Source organism: Antechinus flavipes, chromosome 1, assembly GCF_016432865.1.
Source record: "Antechinus flavipes isolate AdamAnt ecotype Samford, QLD, Australia chromosome 1, AdamAnt_v2, whole genome shotgun sequence".
Classification (NCBI taxonomy): domain Eukaryota; kingdom Metazoa; phylum Chordata; class Mammalia; order Dasyuromorphia; family Dasyuridae; genus Antechinus; species Antechinus flavipes.
This window is the reverse complement of record NC_067398.1, coordinates 216,813,002-216,827,212: the sequence shown is the minus strand read 5'-3', so window position 1 is coordinate 216,827,212 and position 14,211 is coordinate 216,813,002. Positions and strand designations below refer to the sequence as shown.

The window sequence follows — 14,211 nt, the reverse complement described above, 5'->3', positions numbered from 1 at the left end:
CCAGGAGCTTTTAATAGGGAGATGGTAAAAAGGACATTGGTATGTTATGGATGGACTACCATGATTGAAAGTCTGTTGTTCTACTTCTTTCAAGATATGCTCACCCAGAAGAGGGTGTGGTATTGGTGACCCCTACTAAACTCTTTGATATACAACTCAGATGTTTAAAGGCTACCAACCTGTCTTAAATAGAGGAAAAAGCTAGAATACTGTCCAGCTTCAGGAAGATATGAAAGAAAAACTGTGATACAGATCAGCAAAACTGTGGAGTCTTTTCCCACTTTCTTCAGAGACTAAACGGGGAAAAAAAAGAAACGCATAGTAAATTTACTGTCAATGTCCTTGATACTGATATTCCCCAATATTCTAGACAGTTGGTGCCAATGTTATAATCTCTTAAATAAATAAAGTAGATAATAAAAATAATAAAGGGAGACAAATCAAGAGCTATGTTACTTTAAAAAATCATAAAATAAAGTATCTTAATAATTACTTCATTACAACTTTTTCATCAGAAAAAAACTCAAATGATAATTTTTCAAAAACAGAATATTCTGCTTGCTGTCTATTAAATACTATTATTACACCCCAGCTTAAAATCAATTTTTCAGATTCTAAAAAGGCAAATAACCTTTATAGACTATTAAAAAAAATCAAAAATCTCTCCTTCATTTATCATAGAAGCAACATAGCATAAAAGCAACAATCATCAGAGCTGTTTCATTACACCAAACAACAGGAAAGCTACCACAGCCCTAAGATGAGCCACTGGCAACTCTCAGTTTTCTCCCTATCCTTGAGGTCATTTGATATTTTAATTAGGAAAAAAAAAAAACAAAAAAACATCATTATAAAGTTCATATCCTATATAGACCCAGCCTTCACCCTGTACACTCTAGCAAAATCATGCAGTCACTGATTGTCAGTAATCTATCCCCCTACTTTCTTCAGTGGACAGATATCCAGGTCCCAAATTACATTTTAGAAATTTTCTTGATTCACATGGCTACAGTGAGAATTATGAAAATCAAGCATATAGTGTTTCTTGACTGAGTTTTACCGCAAAAGGGTCTGCTTGCTCCCATGAAAATGAAGGTCCCCAAGAAGCAGGCCTCATTTTTTCAGACAGAGACTCTGGAACAGCTAACAAGATGAAACAGATATCCAAGAGAGCCACCACAGTGGCCACAAGTACAACCAGATTATCTCCATAGCTGGCAGACAAGTATGCTCCAATGGCTGGGCTGGTTACCAAACTTGCAGCAAATGTAGCAGATACCTGTAAGAAAAAGCACCAAGAATTCAGTAATTCCTAACCTTTTCCAAATAGCAATACTATATACCATTGCTGGGCTATTTCTCCCTCCCTCCCCCCCCCCCCCCGGGCAATTGAGGTTAAGTGATTTGCCCAGGGTCACACATCTAGGAAGTGTTAAGTGCCTGAGGCCAAATTAGAATTCACTCAGGTCCTTCTGGCTTCAAGGCTGGTGCTCTATCCACTGCACCACCTAGCTGTCCAATTGCTTGGCTCTTTTTAAAGTCCAAAATACTCTTTTCTTCCTGCTATTAAATATTCTATGGCAAAAATGTCTGAGATGTGTGTGTATGTATGTACACATACATAGGTATATACACTCAGAGAAAGTTTATACACATAGAAATCAGTGGCACTTGAAGCAAATTTAAATAAATTTTGTTCAAAAAATAGTCTAATAATTATTAACAGGTGCTATGTGCTATAAGTAAAAAGTTAGGAATCTTGCTATAATTAGAAATGACCATTATAAATAACCACCATGACAATATCTAAAATATTTTAATAAGGAAAATATTTAAGTTAGAAATATCACAACATAAAACTTCTCTGGAAAAAAATTATTTAATTTCTAAATTAGCTAAGTTGTTTTCTTTTTAGTCCATGCTCTCATTTTGTTACCACTTTAGGGTTTGTTGGATACTCCATGAAAATGAAAGACAGAAAACAAAACATAAGCAGATCAAGAAAGAATATTTGAAATTGGAAAAGGCTGATGTTTTCATTTTTTAAAAATATCTATACTATAAATTTCAATTATCAGCATTACTCATCTTCTACTACCAAAAATAAAAGATTATACTGTAATTTCTCTTTAAATTATGTTCCTAGGGAAAAACTGGAATTCCAACTAGATTTCTGACATTCAGAAGCATATATTCAGCAAATAAAAAGCAGGCTATAGTATACTACATTATAATCTTTACCTATAAGTACTAGACATATATACACATAAATACAGAAATCGTATCTTAGATTGGCTCCAAGCACATCCTGTGCATATCCAACCCTTTGATAACTTCTATTTCCTTTAGTTTCATTTCTGAGGGTTCCAAAGTGGGTGGTGTAACTTGGACTAACTCAAGAGACCACATTTAGCTATAATGATAGCAGAACTTCTCAAAGGGCTCAATACATGACTCATAGTTTCTATCTGAGATCAACCATGTTTTGAAGAAGCTTCAGTGTTCTGACTTATTTCTCTACAAAATATACATATGAAGACTCCCTTGCAGATTTAAAGGAGGACATACATTGCCTCTTCTTTTTCATTTCCATTCCTGATATTTTCAATATCTACATAATTCTTTTTCTTTTGAAATAACTTCTCCATTAATTGGTCTTTTCTCCATAAGCTTCTGAAGTATTACCTTCTTTCTGTTTAACATTTAAAAGAATTCACAACCTGACTGCAACCTTGTTTTGTTCATACTCAGTCTTAGGACACATCACTCCTGTCTGCTCCCAATGTGGCTCAGTCAAACTGACTTTATGAAACTCTACCACTCCATTACCTGCTGTTGTGCCCCTGCAGAGGCTAGGTCTGTGTTTGTAATGCACTCTCCTCTTCCCTTTGGCTTCTTAGGATTCTTTCTAGACTTTGTTCAAATGTTACCATGTATACGAAGCTTTTCCTGAGACTCCAGCAGGTAATGCCTTCTCCTCAAAATTATTGGTTAAATGTATACTTGTCTCTTCCCATAGAATGGAAACTTCCCTAAGAGAAGGTACTTTCATTTTGGTTTTTGTATTACCCTAACTGGCGCCTAACCCAGTGTTTGGTATATAGTATAAGATTAACAAGTATTTACTGATTGTCACTTCCCACCTGACAATCTAGCCTTGCTGCTCTCAGCAGTTGTTCCACTCAGTCCAATGACTTTGACCTTCACTTCTCAAAGCTACAACCAACTTCCAGCTGGCCTCAAGCCTGATTGGGCTACCCTATGTAGCCCCACATATCCTGGAGTAGCCCTGACTCATTTGGCGTCTTCCTATTCACTGCACCAATAAGGTACAGGCGGGGAGTGAGGACTGGACTGAATGCCTAATGAGCCCTACTGATTTCTTGGTCTCTACAATCTCCAATTCTGCTGCTTCTGCTCCTCCTATTATCCAAGTCACATCTCACAGTTACTGTAGTTCCTGGACTACATCAGTTCTTGATGTAGTCAGTATAGGGAATAAGATAAAGAAAACAAAAGAAAAAAAGAATTCAGTGTTCTGACTTATTTCTCTACAAAATATACATGTGAAGCATATATTCAGCAATAGAAAATATCCAAAGTATCAATAGCTATCAATAATCAAACTACCAAAGAAAAATTCTAATTATTAATGAGTAGGAAAAGGCCAACTAAAACAACTCCTTAAGTTTTACTTCATACTGACCAAAAAAAAAAAAAAAAAGAAAAGAAAATGACAAATATTAGTGGAACTGTGAGAAAATAAGCATTGATGCATACTGATGATGGTAGAACTGTGAATTGGCCCAGTTATTCTAGAAAGCAAAATGAAACTCTGCTCTAAAGTTTACTAAATTGTACACATTCTATAATCCAGCAACACCAATACAAGTATTTTATTCAGAAAATTTTTTTAAAGATAATTTTTCTCTCAATTACATGTTAAAACAATTTTTAAAAATTTTTTTTCAAGCTTTGAGTTCCAAAGTCTATCCCTTCCTCCTATCCCTTCCTCCTCTCTTCTCTCCATGGGACAATAAGCAATCCAACTGAGTTTATACATGCTCAATTATGTTAAACATTTCCACATTAATTTGAATAAGACAGCTCCAATTTTTTTTAAATGAATGAAAAAAGTGAAAAATAGCATGCATCAGTCTGTATTCAGTTTCAATTCTTTCTTTATAAGTCTTTTGGGATTATCTTGGATCACTATATTCCTAACAACAGCTAAGTCATTCACAATTTTTCACTATATAATATTGCTGTTACTGTGTACGACATTCTCCTGGTACTGCTGACTTCATTTTACATCAGGTTTTTTAACAGATTTTTCTGAAATTTTTCTGAAATCATCCTGCTGGTCATTTCTCATAGCACAATAACATTCCTATTAAAATCATATACCACACTGAATGTTATGGAATATTATTGTTCTGTAAGAAATGACTAGGAGGATGATTTCAGAGATGCCTGGAGAGACTTACATGAACTGATGCATGAAATAAGCAGAACTAAGAGATCATTATATACTTCAATAACAATACTATATGATGATCAATTCTGATAGACGTGGCCCTCTTCAACAATGAGATGATCCAAACCAGTTCCAATTGTTTAGTAATGAAGAGAATCAACTACACCCAGAAAGAGAACTGTGGGAAATGAGTGTGGACCACAGCATAGCATTTCCACTCTTTCTATTTCTTTCTGTTATTGTTTGCTTGCATTTTTGGTTTCCTTCTCAAGTTTTTTTTTTTAACCTTCTTTCTAAATCTGATCTTTCTTGAAGCAAGATACCTGTATAAATATGTATACATCTATTGTATTTAACATATACTTTAACATATTTAACATGTATTGGACTACCTGCTATCTAGGGGAGGAGGGGAAAGGAAGGAGGGGAAAAGTTAGAACAGAAGGTTTTGCAAAGGTCAATGTTGAAAAACTACCTATGCATATGTTTTGTAAATAAAAAGCTATTTTTAAAAAAATCATAGCTTATTTAACCATTGCCTAGGCTATTCTCTCCATTTCCAGTTCTTAGCTACCACAAAAAGAGCTGCTATAACTATTTTTATACAACTAAGTCCTCTTTGCTTTTTTTTTTTTTTCATTTTGACATCTTTGGAATATAGTCCTAGTGGTAATATTGCCAGATAAAAAGGTATGCACAGCTTTATAGTCCTCCAAAAGGTTATTTTTAAAGAATCCCTATGTTCAAAAATATTTTTAACAGCTCTTTTTTTTTTTTTTTTGTAGTGACAAACAACTGGAAACTTCATAGGCTGTCCATCAATTAGAAAACAACTAAATAATATGTGGTTTATTAATGTAATGGAATACTATTGCTCCATAAGAAACTATGAGAGTAGGAAAACATATTCTAATAAATTTGACTCATTTCTTTATATATTTTGGAAATGAGAACTTTATCAGAGAAACTTGCTGCAAAGCTTTTCTCCCTCCTCCAAATAAAGACCTTTGATAATTATGTGTAATAGAAAAGGAAAATAAAAATAATGTGAGATGACATATCAAGTGATGCAAAACAAAGACAAAAAGCCAAAGGAATATATACAATAACAACAATGATATAAATGAAGTCAATGAGGATCAAATAAAATATCAGTATCACATAATTAAAGTTAAAGGAAGGAAGAAAAGCAGAATTTATTAAGTGTCTACTATGTGTACTATGTCTACTATATTGTGCTAAATACTTTAAAAATATTATCTCATTTGATTCTCACAATAACCCTAAGGGGAGGTACTATTATTTATCCTCATTTCATAATTAAATAAGCTGAAGCAATCAGAAGTAAAATTATTTTCCAGAGTCTAGTAAGAATCTGAGTCTATGATTAAATTCACTTCCTGACTCCAACCCCAGCATTATATCCTTTCTGTTAACCACATGTAGAAAGCCATCTCCAGTCATCCTTCCATGTAATCTTACCACTGGACCCAGATGACTCTGAAGGAGAAAGTGAGGCTGGTGACTTTACAGGGCCCTCCTTCACTTAAATTCAAGTCACTTACATGTCGTACCACCACCTCTTTGATGTCACGGTCTTCCAAAAGACAAACAACAATAATCATAAATAAACTACAAAAATAGAAAGTAATCTAGGCTATCAGTCTATGGGAATATTAAATTTTGGAAATATCTGCCATATCAAAACAAGAAATACCAATAACATTTTATTTAAAGGAAAAAAATTTGAATAAGATTTTTACACAGAAAAACTCAGGGGGCTGGGCAAGATGTTTCACAGGTTCTTTCTAGTCCTAAAAACATTGATTTTATATTTTTTCAAAGCATTTTCCATTATATTATCTTTTTGTCATAACAACCTGTGAAAAAAGAAGGCAGTGACAAGCATTTATTAAGAGCTCACTTACTATGACCAAGACACTATGCTAAGTGCTAAACAGTGACCAATTTTACAAATGAAAACTACTAAGAGAATTTAATGACTTGCCCAGGTCATTAAACTTAGAATAGATTAGGATCAAATCATCACTCTCAAACAAATGTTCTTATCTCATTAGCCAGAATAAAATGTGACAGGCAGGCGTTAATTGCTGTTGAAATTGAGATGGGATCTTTTATTCCCCAATAACCCATAAATGTTTAAATTTTAAAAATATAAAGGGCATATTTAATGTTGCATAGTAAGAAAAATTACCTGCAAATCTGCTCTGAGATAGATAAGAAATATTACTAATTCTATTTTTGTAACATAGCTACTGGATAGCTGGGTTTTTTTTTTTCTCACATCATAAAATATTAAAATAATAACTAAAATCTTCATGATTCTATTGATACCATTTGAAAAGGGTAGGAAAGGATCTACGTTCTTATGAGGCTATTTGATTAAAGAAATAAAAATATTTCTACATCACCTAAAGGTGAATTTTTTATTAACGTGTGCGTGCACACACATGATTATGAGCATTATATACATATTTATTTGTCCATTTATTTATTACCCTCCCCTTTAATCCTCACAACAATTTTGGGAAGTAGGTACGATTATAATCTCCATTCTAGAGCTGAGAAAATATGTCTGAAGTGTGATTCTAAATTAAGATCCTAACTCTAAACCAAGCACTCCATCTATTACAAAACAAATACTCCTAGAAACTGTCACTAAAATTACCTTTATGCTGATTGATTTTTCCCAGTGACCTGATTTCCAATAGTCAATATACAGAAAAGAAAAAGGGAAAGGAAAGTGAACATAAAGATGAAAACTGGAATATTTCAGCATGGTGTCAAAATAAGGCCAGAGCTATGTGATTCATGAAAGAGAAGAGTTAATTATTAGATTTAGAAAAGTAGTAACAAAAAGGACTTAGTTGCTCTTATAATCTTTCCTTTCTTTTTGTAAGACGTTTTCATTAGTAAATGACAAGCTGTCAAAGTAACTAGGCTTACTACTATTAATGATCCTGCACACTTGACAAATCATTTTCCCTGAGAGAATAACTTCTGTAATGAGTACAGGTCAACTGAAATTCACATTTTGAAATCCAATTTAAACATATATAAAATGGATTTCAAGTAACCAATTTAAGTTCAAGCAGCTGCTTTGGAGCAGTACCTACTAGAATTTTTTTTAATATAAGAAAGATAGTAAAATGAAGTCCTCTTTAAAACTCAGTATAAGAAATCACTTCATTTCTCCTAAGCCTCTAAAGATTCAGTGACTCTGTATCAATCAAGTACCTTTTTGATTGAGTACATATATATATATATATATATTTATTTACATATGTGTTAGTAGGAAAACTTCTAATATTTATGTTTTGTAGTATAATTGAATGAAATTTTCTTTCCTATAGCATCTTTCAGGTTTTGGGTGCTAATACACAGAAAAGCTGATTGTTTTTATGAGTTTATATCCTGTGAGTCTCCTGAACTTATAGTTTCAATTAATTTATAGTTAAATCATTTTGTACAATTCTCAAAGTAGATTATCATTTCATTTGCAACAAGTAATTGTTTCATCTTTACTGAGGCTTAATTTCGCCGTCTCTTTTCTGTTTCTTATTCGTATAAGCTGTAATTTCTAAAATTATAATAAAGGAGGAATTGCTTGATATTTTAAAGATATTTTATCCCAAATCTTATTGAAAAGGCCTCTAGAATTCTTCGACTAAAGATGATGCTATCTTTTAGTTTTCAATTTGCCAAATACAATACTAACAACAACAAGGGCAGCTAGATGGTGCAGTGGATACAGCGCCAGCCCTGAAGTCAGGAGGACCTGAATTCAAATGTGACCTCAGATACTTAACACTTCCTAGGGACCCTGGGCAAGTCCCTTAATCCCAATTGCCTCAGGAAAAAAATGTTTATTCTTATGCTTTCCAATTTTTCTTTAAGCATAAATGGCCATTGTGTTTGGGAGGATTTACTGATAAAATAATGGGATTTTCATTGGTTTTTATGTTTCTCATTTTTCTAATATTGAATCCATCCTACATTCTTGATTAAAAAATTAAATGAAATAAAAATAAAAATCCAACCTGGTAACAATGGTATAATATTTAATATATTACTGGAGCATCTTTGCTCACATCTTAAGCATTATTTTTATGTCAATATTCATTAGAGTAATTTACTATTTCTGTTTTGTTTCTCCATGGTTTATACATCAAGACCTTAATAATTTCATAGAACCATCTAGTAGGATCTCTTCCTATTTTTGCAATTTATATAATATTGAAATGAATTCTTCTTTGATTTCTTAATAAAATTCAGTTGGAAATCCATCAACACTTTTCCCCTCTCCCTTATCCTCACTTAAATCCCTTCCATTCTTCCCATTCACTTATAGCTTGTTCAGTTTTTCTGAATTTGTGTTATTTAAATTTATAATTTCTCATTCTGTTCATGTTGGTATTGTATATTCTTGCAAATAGTGAGTCAGAGTTTTTTAGTTGTTGTTGTGACTGTTGGCATTTAAATGTACAAATGTTTTTAGTAATTTCCTTTAGTTCCTCTTCATTAGCTACGAATTCTCCTTTGTCATTTTTAATGGCAATTTTCAAGTGAACACTTTATCAATTTTGTTAGATTTCTCTCCAGTTCTTTCCCCACCAAAGAAACAACTTCTGGTCTCGTTTCATTAGGGATTTTTTCAATTTTGTTTTAAAATTTTCAATTTTCTTCAGATGGATTTTTTTTTGGAATGTAGACTTTCTAGTTTATTTGTTTATAAGCCGCTTGCCTTTACTGGTTAGTCCTTTCTCCTCCTTCTTGATCAAAGTGTTAAGAGAAATAATTTTCTTCAGATATAGCTTTGACTGTATTCCCAAAATTCTCAAAGATATTTCAGTTTTGTGATTTTCTCTGATGAAATTATCTTTTATTTCTATTTAGTTCTCTGATCCATCAGATTCTTTAGGATTATTTAATGTTCATTCAAGTTTGAGTCCTTTTTTCAAATGCCTTCTACTGAATGCAATCTAATTGTATTTTGAAGAAATAAAACATTTCTTTAACATTTCTGCTTTTCTATATTTGTCTATGAGGTTCTTTATGCCCTTAGTATATCTAATCTTTGTAAAGATACCATATACAAAAGAGAATGAATATTATTTTCTATTCCCAGAAATCTAACCTTTTTCTAAAGTTCTATTAAGATCCCTAACGTCTTTCTTCTGTCTTTTATTTATATACATATATATTTTTCTTCAAATATAAATATTTTTTCTTCTCTCTCTCTCTCTCTAGATAGATAGATAATTTTTTTCTCTAGGTCTTCAAAGGTGTAGAGGGCCAGACTCTGGAGAAGTATACTTGAAGCAAGGTTACATACAACAAGGTGTTAATTCAATGGAATTGATGAGATGATGGTTCTTAGTATACATATACTTTGTATTTGGCATGGTGATGTAATAGTTCTTTAGCTAACACATACATAGTGTGCTGTAATGATATAATCATACCAAGGTATGATTACAAGGGCTGAGAAGGATTGCAAATGAGACATTCCATCTTTGACCAGCCTCATGGTGGCTCTCCTACCTTCATCACTTCGCCACTAAGAACAAGCACTCGGGCTGATCCCCAGGATCTCCAGAAAGCTAACCTGAACATTACACAAGGAATACACTGAAATCCTCAAACCATTATGGATTTGCCATCTATTTCTCTCTGCAAATCAATTAATTTTCCTTAAAGTGGATATTTTGTCAAGAGGTACATATGTTAAATACTGTTATTATTTCACTTTCAATGATACCTATAAGCATTATGTACTTATTTTCCTTGCTCAGCTCTTTTAATCATAGCTACTTTTACTACTGTTTTTGAGAACAGATTGCAATCTCCAATTTTTTTAGCTAGTCTTATATATAATAAATTCTGTTCTAGCCCCTATTTTTAACTGTATAAATTTTTGTTTTATAAAGATGCTAGTTAGTTAGTAAACAAAATATTTTTATATTCTGAGAGATTTTATCCATTCTTCTTGCCCTATTCTATTAAATGAGTGCATTTATATTCATATTCATAATTATAATTAAATGTATTTGTTTCCATTGATAACTTCAATACTTCTTTTTTTTTCTTCTATTCCCACCACTCTCTTTGCAAAGAAGATTAAAAAAAAGTGAACATAAGCAACCTATACTTGAATGGTGTGCTCCCATTCCACAGACCTTCTCTTTATCTAATCACAAACACTGATTTTTACACCTTTCATTACTTCCTTTTAATCACTACTGTAAGATCTACCCACCACAAGTGATGTTTCTTGTTTGTGAGTTCTCCAACTCAAAGTTTTCTCTTAGACCTCACTTTCCCCTCTCCCTATTCCTGCCTATTTTGCCACATACAGGGTCTTTATTATGAACGACAATTATGTATACTACAATGATTGTTTTTTAGGATGACAAGGAAACAGATCTTTTTGTCCTCTATACTAAATTTTATCTATGAATATTTTTGTTTCTAGGAACTATCTCTACCCTTTCTAATGTTCTATATCCTGAAATCACCTAAGGGAAACCAAATAATCACCCCTAAATTTACTCACAATTCTAAAATCCTCTCTGGATCTCCACATCTTAATTTACTCTCCTGAGTTTTGCCAAAAGCTATTTTCCTCAAAGTTCTTTTCCCATTTACTTCTAGATTGATGGTTTTCTTCCAGATGTTGATATTAACATAAATCTATATGGAACAATAAAATGTACAATATATATTTATGCGTATTTCTCATCTGATAGACCATAAAAATAAATCAAATTTCAAAAAAAAAGTAATATGAGGATATAAAAAAATTAGCTTAAAAACATATATACAAAATTCCCTCCTTAATAAAAGTCCCTCGGATTGACACAATTACAGTTATTTCTAACTCAACAATCGCCAAGGCTTGCTATTCCTCTTATCTGGTAAAAAAATAATCTTGAGAGGATTATCTTAATGTGCTAAATTTCTGAACACATTACATTAACAACTGGTTTTATGGATGGATAGCGAATTCCCAGATGTTACAATAGAACATTTTCTACAGTGCAAATGCTTGGCAGAATAAAGGCCATACTTTTTGGTATTCATATTTAATATACCTTTATTTAACAGGGCTCCAGATGCTCCAAAAACCTCAGACAAGAATTCATTACTGACTCAATAAAGTAAGGGACAAATGACCTTTCAATCCCCACATTCCCCAACAATATATACAAGTAGTAAGCATTCCTATTACCATTTATAAGGCTGGAAACAAAAGCACAAAAAGGTCAAGTCATTAATCAAGATCTCAGAGTCAGTAAATGCGACTGCTAGGTGCAGTAATTCATTCTCTGAATTAATATCAAAAGTATTTTGCTTACTGAGAAATCATGTGCTTGTGATTTTTAAAGCTGTTTATTCATGAATAAGGTTTTTGTGTTATAAGATATAACCAACTACTTGAGCTCGAAATGCAGCACAATCAATGTTATTCACTATGTTAATATTTCTTACCACCCCACTACCCTACTCCACCTCCCAAAACTAGAAAATCTTAACTAGAACTTTATCAGGATATAATTAAGCATACTGAAGAATGTTTAAAAAATTCAAGGCTTGGATTTTAGTATCTGAATTTCTTAAATTTCAGAGTTCACAGGACTCACAGACCTGAGAGGCCTTCTATTCTATTTAGTGGGGGGGAGTGGGAGGGAGAAGAAAGGGGGAAGGGAGGGAGAAAGAGAGGGAAAAAAAACTTTTCTATAAAATAATAGTCATTTGACTTTCACTTAAAGAAACCCAAAGAGGGAGAAACTGCAGCCTCCTGGGAAGTTCATTCTACTTTTCATCATTCTAATTGTTAGAAAGGCAAAATCTACCTCTCTGAAATTTCTACCTATTGCTTCCACTTTACCTTCTAAGTTAAATATTCAAACCCGAAGTCTAGAAAATGTTTTTTTTTATTTAATTGTATTTTAATACAACTGGTTTCCTTTGAACTTTTATTTTTATCTTATTTTATAAACTTAAAAAGCATTGTTGAGAAGAGGTTATAGACTTTATCAGATTGCCAAATGGGTCCAGTACACCGCCCCCCTCCAAAAAAATGAAGACCTTTACTGAAAGACCATGTTCATCAAGGCAAATCCCTCTTCTATCCAGTAGCAGGTCAAATATTCAATAAGAGTTATCATGTTCCCCACAAAGTCTTCCCTTTGTCAAGCTAAACATTCCTAGTTACTTCAACTGATTCTCATGACATACTCTCAGATCCTTCATCCTGGTTGCCTTGCCCTGAATATTCTTAAAATCTGGCATGTGTAACTGAAAAAAAAAAAAAAATTACAGTTATGGTTTGTCAAAAGTAGTGTCAGGAAAACAGTGACCTAGGAATATATACCAGGTGCTTAATAAATGCTGATTGATTAGGTTTCTTGGCTGCTATAAAATACTGTTGACTAATGTGGAATCCACTAAAAGCCCTGTATTTTTCCCCCCCTTCAGGCAATTGGGATTAAGTGACTTGCCCAGGGTCACACAACTAGGAAGTGTTAAGTGTCTGAGGCCACATTTGAACTCAGGTCCTCCTGACTTAAGGGCTGGTGCTTTATCCACTGTGCTATCTAGCTGCCCCTCCCTATATCTTTTTTAGTCAAAATCCTGACTTGCAGCAGTCTTATCCTATCTTTTCTCTATGAAACTGATTTTTTAAATTCAACTCTAAGACAATCATCTACCTATATTTATATATGTACATGTTTAACACTATTAAATCTGACTCTACTAGATTCATTCCCAAAGTGCTAAATGGTCAAAATATTTTTGAATTCTAATCATCCATCCACTATATGTTTGTTAGCTCTGCAATATATTTTCAATCTATAACATACCATTTCAAATTAGCTGCTAATTTCTGAAATACCTTATATAGAAGAACTGTTCATATTGAAGGAATTTAAAGATATAGAAACAAAAAGTTATCATTTCTTACCCACGTTAAATTAACCAAGAAAGATAACTTATAAAATTTTCTTCTTCACATTCACCGCCACCACCATCATCATGCTATAGTAAAAACAACCCTGTAGATAACCAATTTTATTATCCAGTTTTATAGATAAGACTAAAAACTGGAGCTACTTGCTCAAAATGGAAAAGAAAACAAACCAGTGCTTCACTCCAAATCTACTAATTACAAGTCTAATGCTTTTTTCCCTATCCCACATTTGATAACCTTTGTCTATTTTAGGACAATATAACTAAATTCACATTTATCTTTCCCTAACTCCCCCCAAAAAAGAAGGGTGAGTCATTTCTTTTCTTTTAATATTCCTTATGACCTATACCCAATCAGTTTTGTATACAGAATGTATAAAGAAATAGGAGATTTTAATTTTGTAATACTGACTCCTCATTCTTTCTTCAAGTATTCTCTTAACACTCTAACAATCTCCTTTGTAGTGAATTTTTGAATTAACATTCACCCATAATTTTAAGATTGGCATTGTATGAATTTTCAGTGCTATCTATACCTTCCCAAGGTGTTTTACTGATTGCAAAAAAAAGGTCCATCTGATAACTTACCAATCCATAGGCTGTACTTCTCTCATGTTCTTGAGTAATATCAGCAACATATGCAAATATTACAGAGAAAGTAACTGAAAAAACTCCAGAGACAGAAATCATAGCAAAGTACCACCTACAAAGGAAAAAAAAAATTAAAAATAAAGACTGCC

The 14,211-nt window shown here is 32.7% G+C and overlaps 1 protein-coding gene across 1 annotated transcript in view; it reads right to left on the bottom strand.

Moving 5' to 3' along the window:
* The window catches only part of MFSD14B (major facilitator superfamily domain containing 14B), a 77,943-nt gene that overhangs the window by 21,332 nt on the left and 42,400 nt on the right, over window positions 1–14,211 (bottom strand). The window contains exons 5-7 of the mRNA XM_051996700.1: window positions 14,060–14,174; window positions 1,061–1,279; window positions 180–293 (exon numbers count right to left, since the gene is read on the bottom strand). Of these exons, the coding sequence (XP_051852660.1) occupies window positions 180–293; window positions 1,061–1,279; window positions 14,060–14,174 (448 nt within the window). The remainder of the gene's footprint in view (window positions 1–179; window positions 294–1,060; window positions 1,280–14,059; window positions 14,175–14,211) is intronic.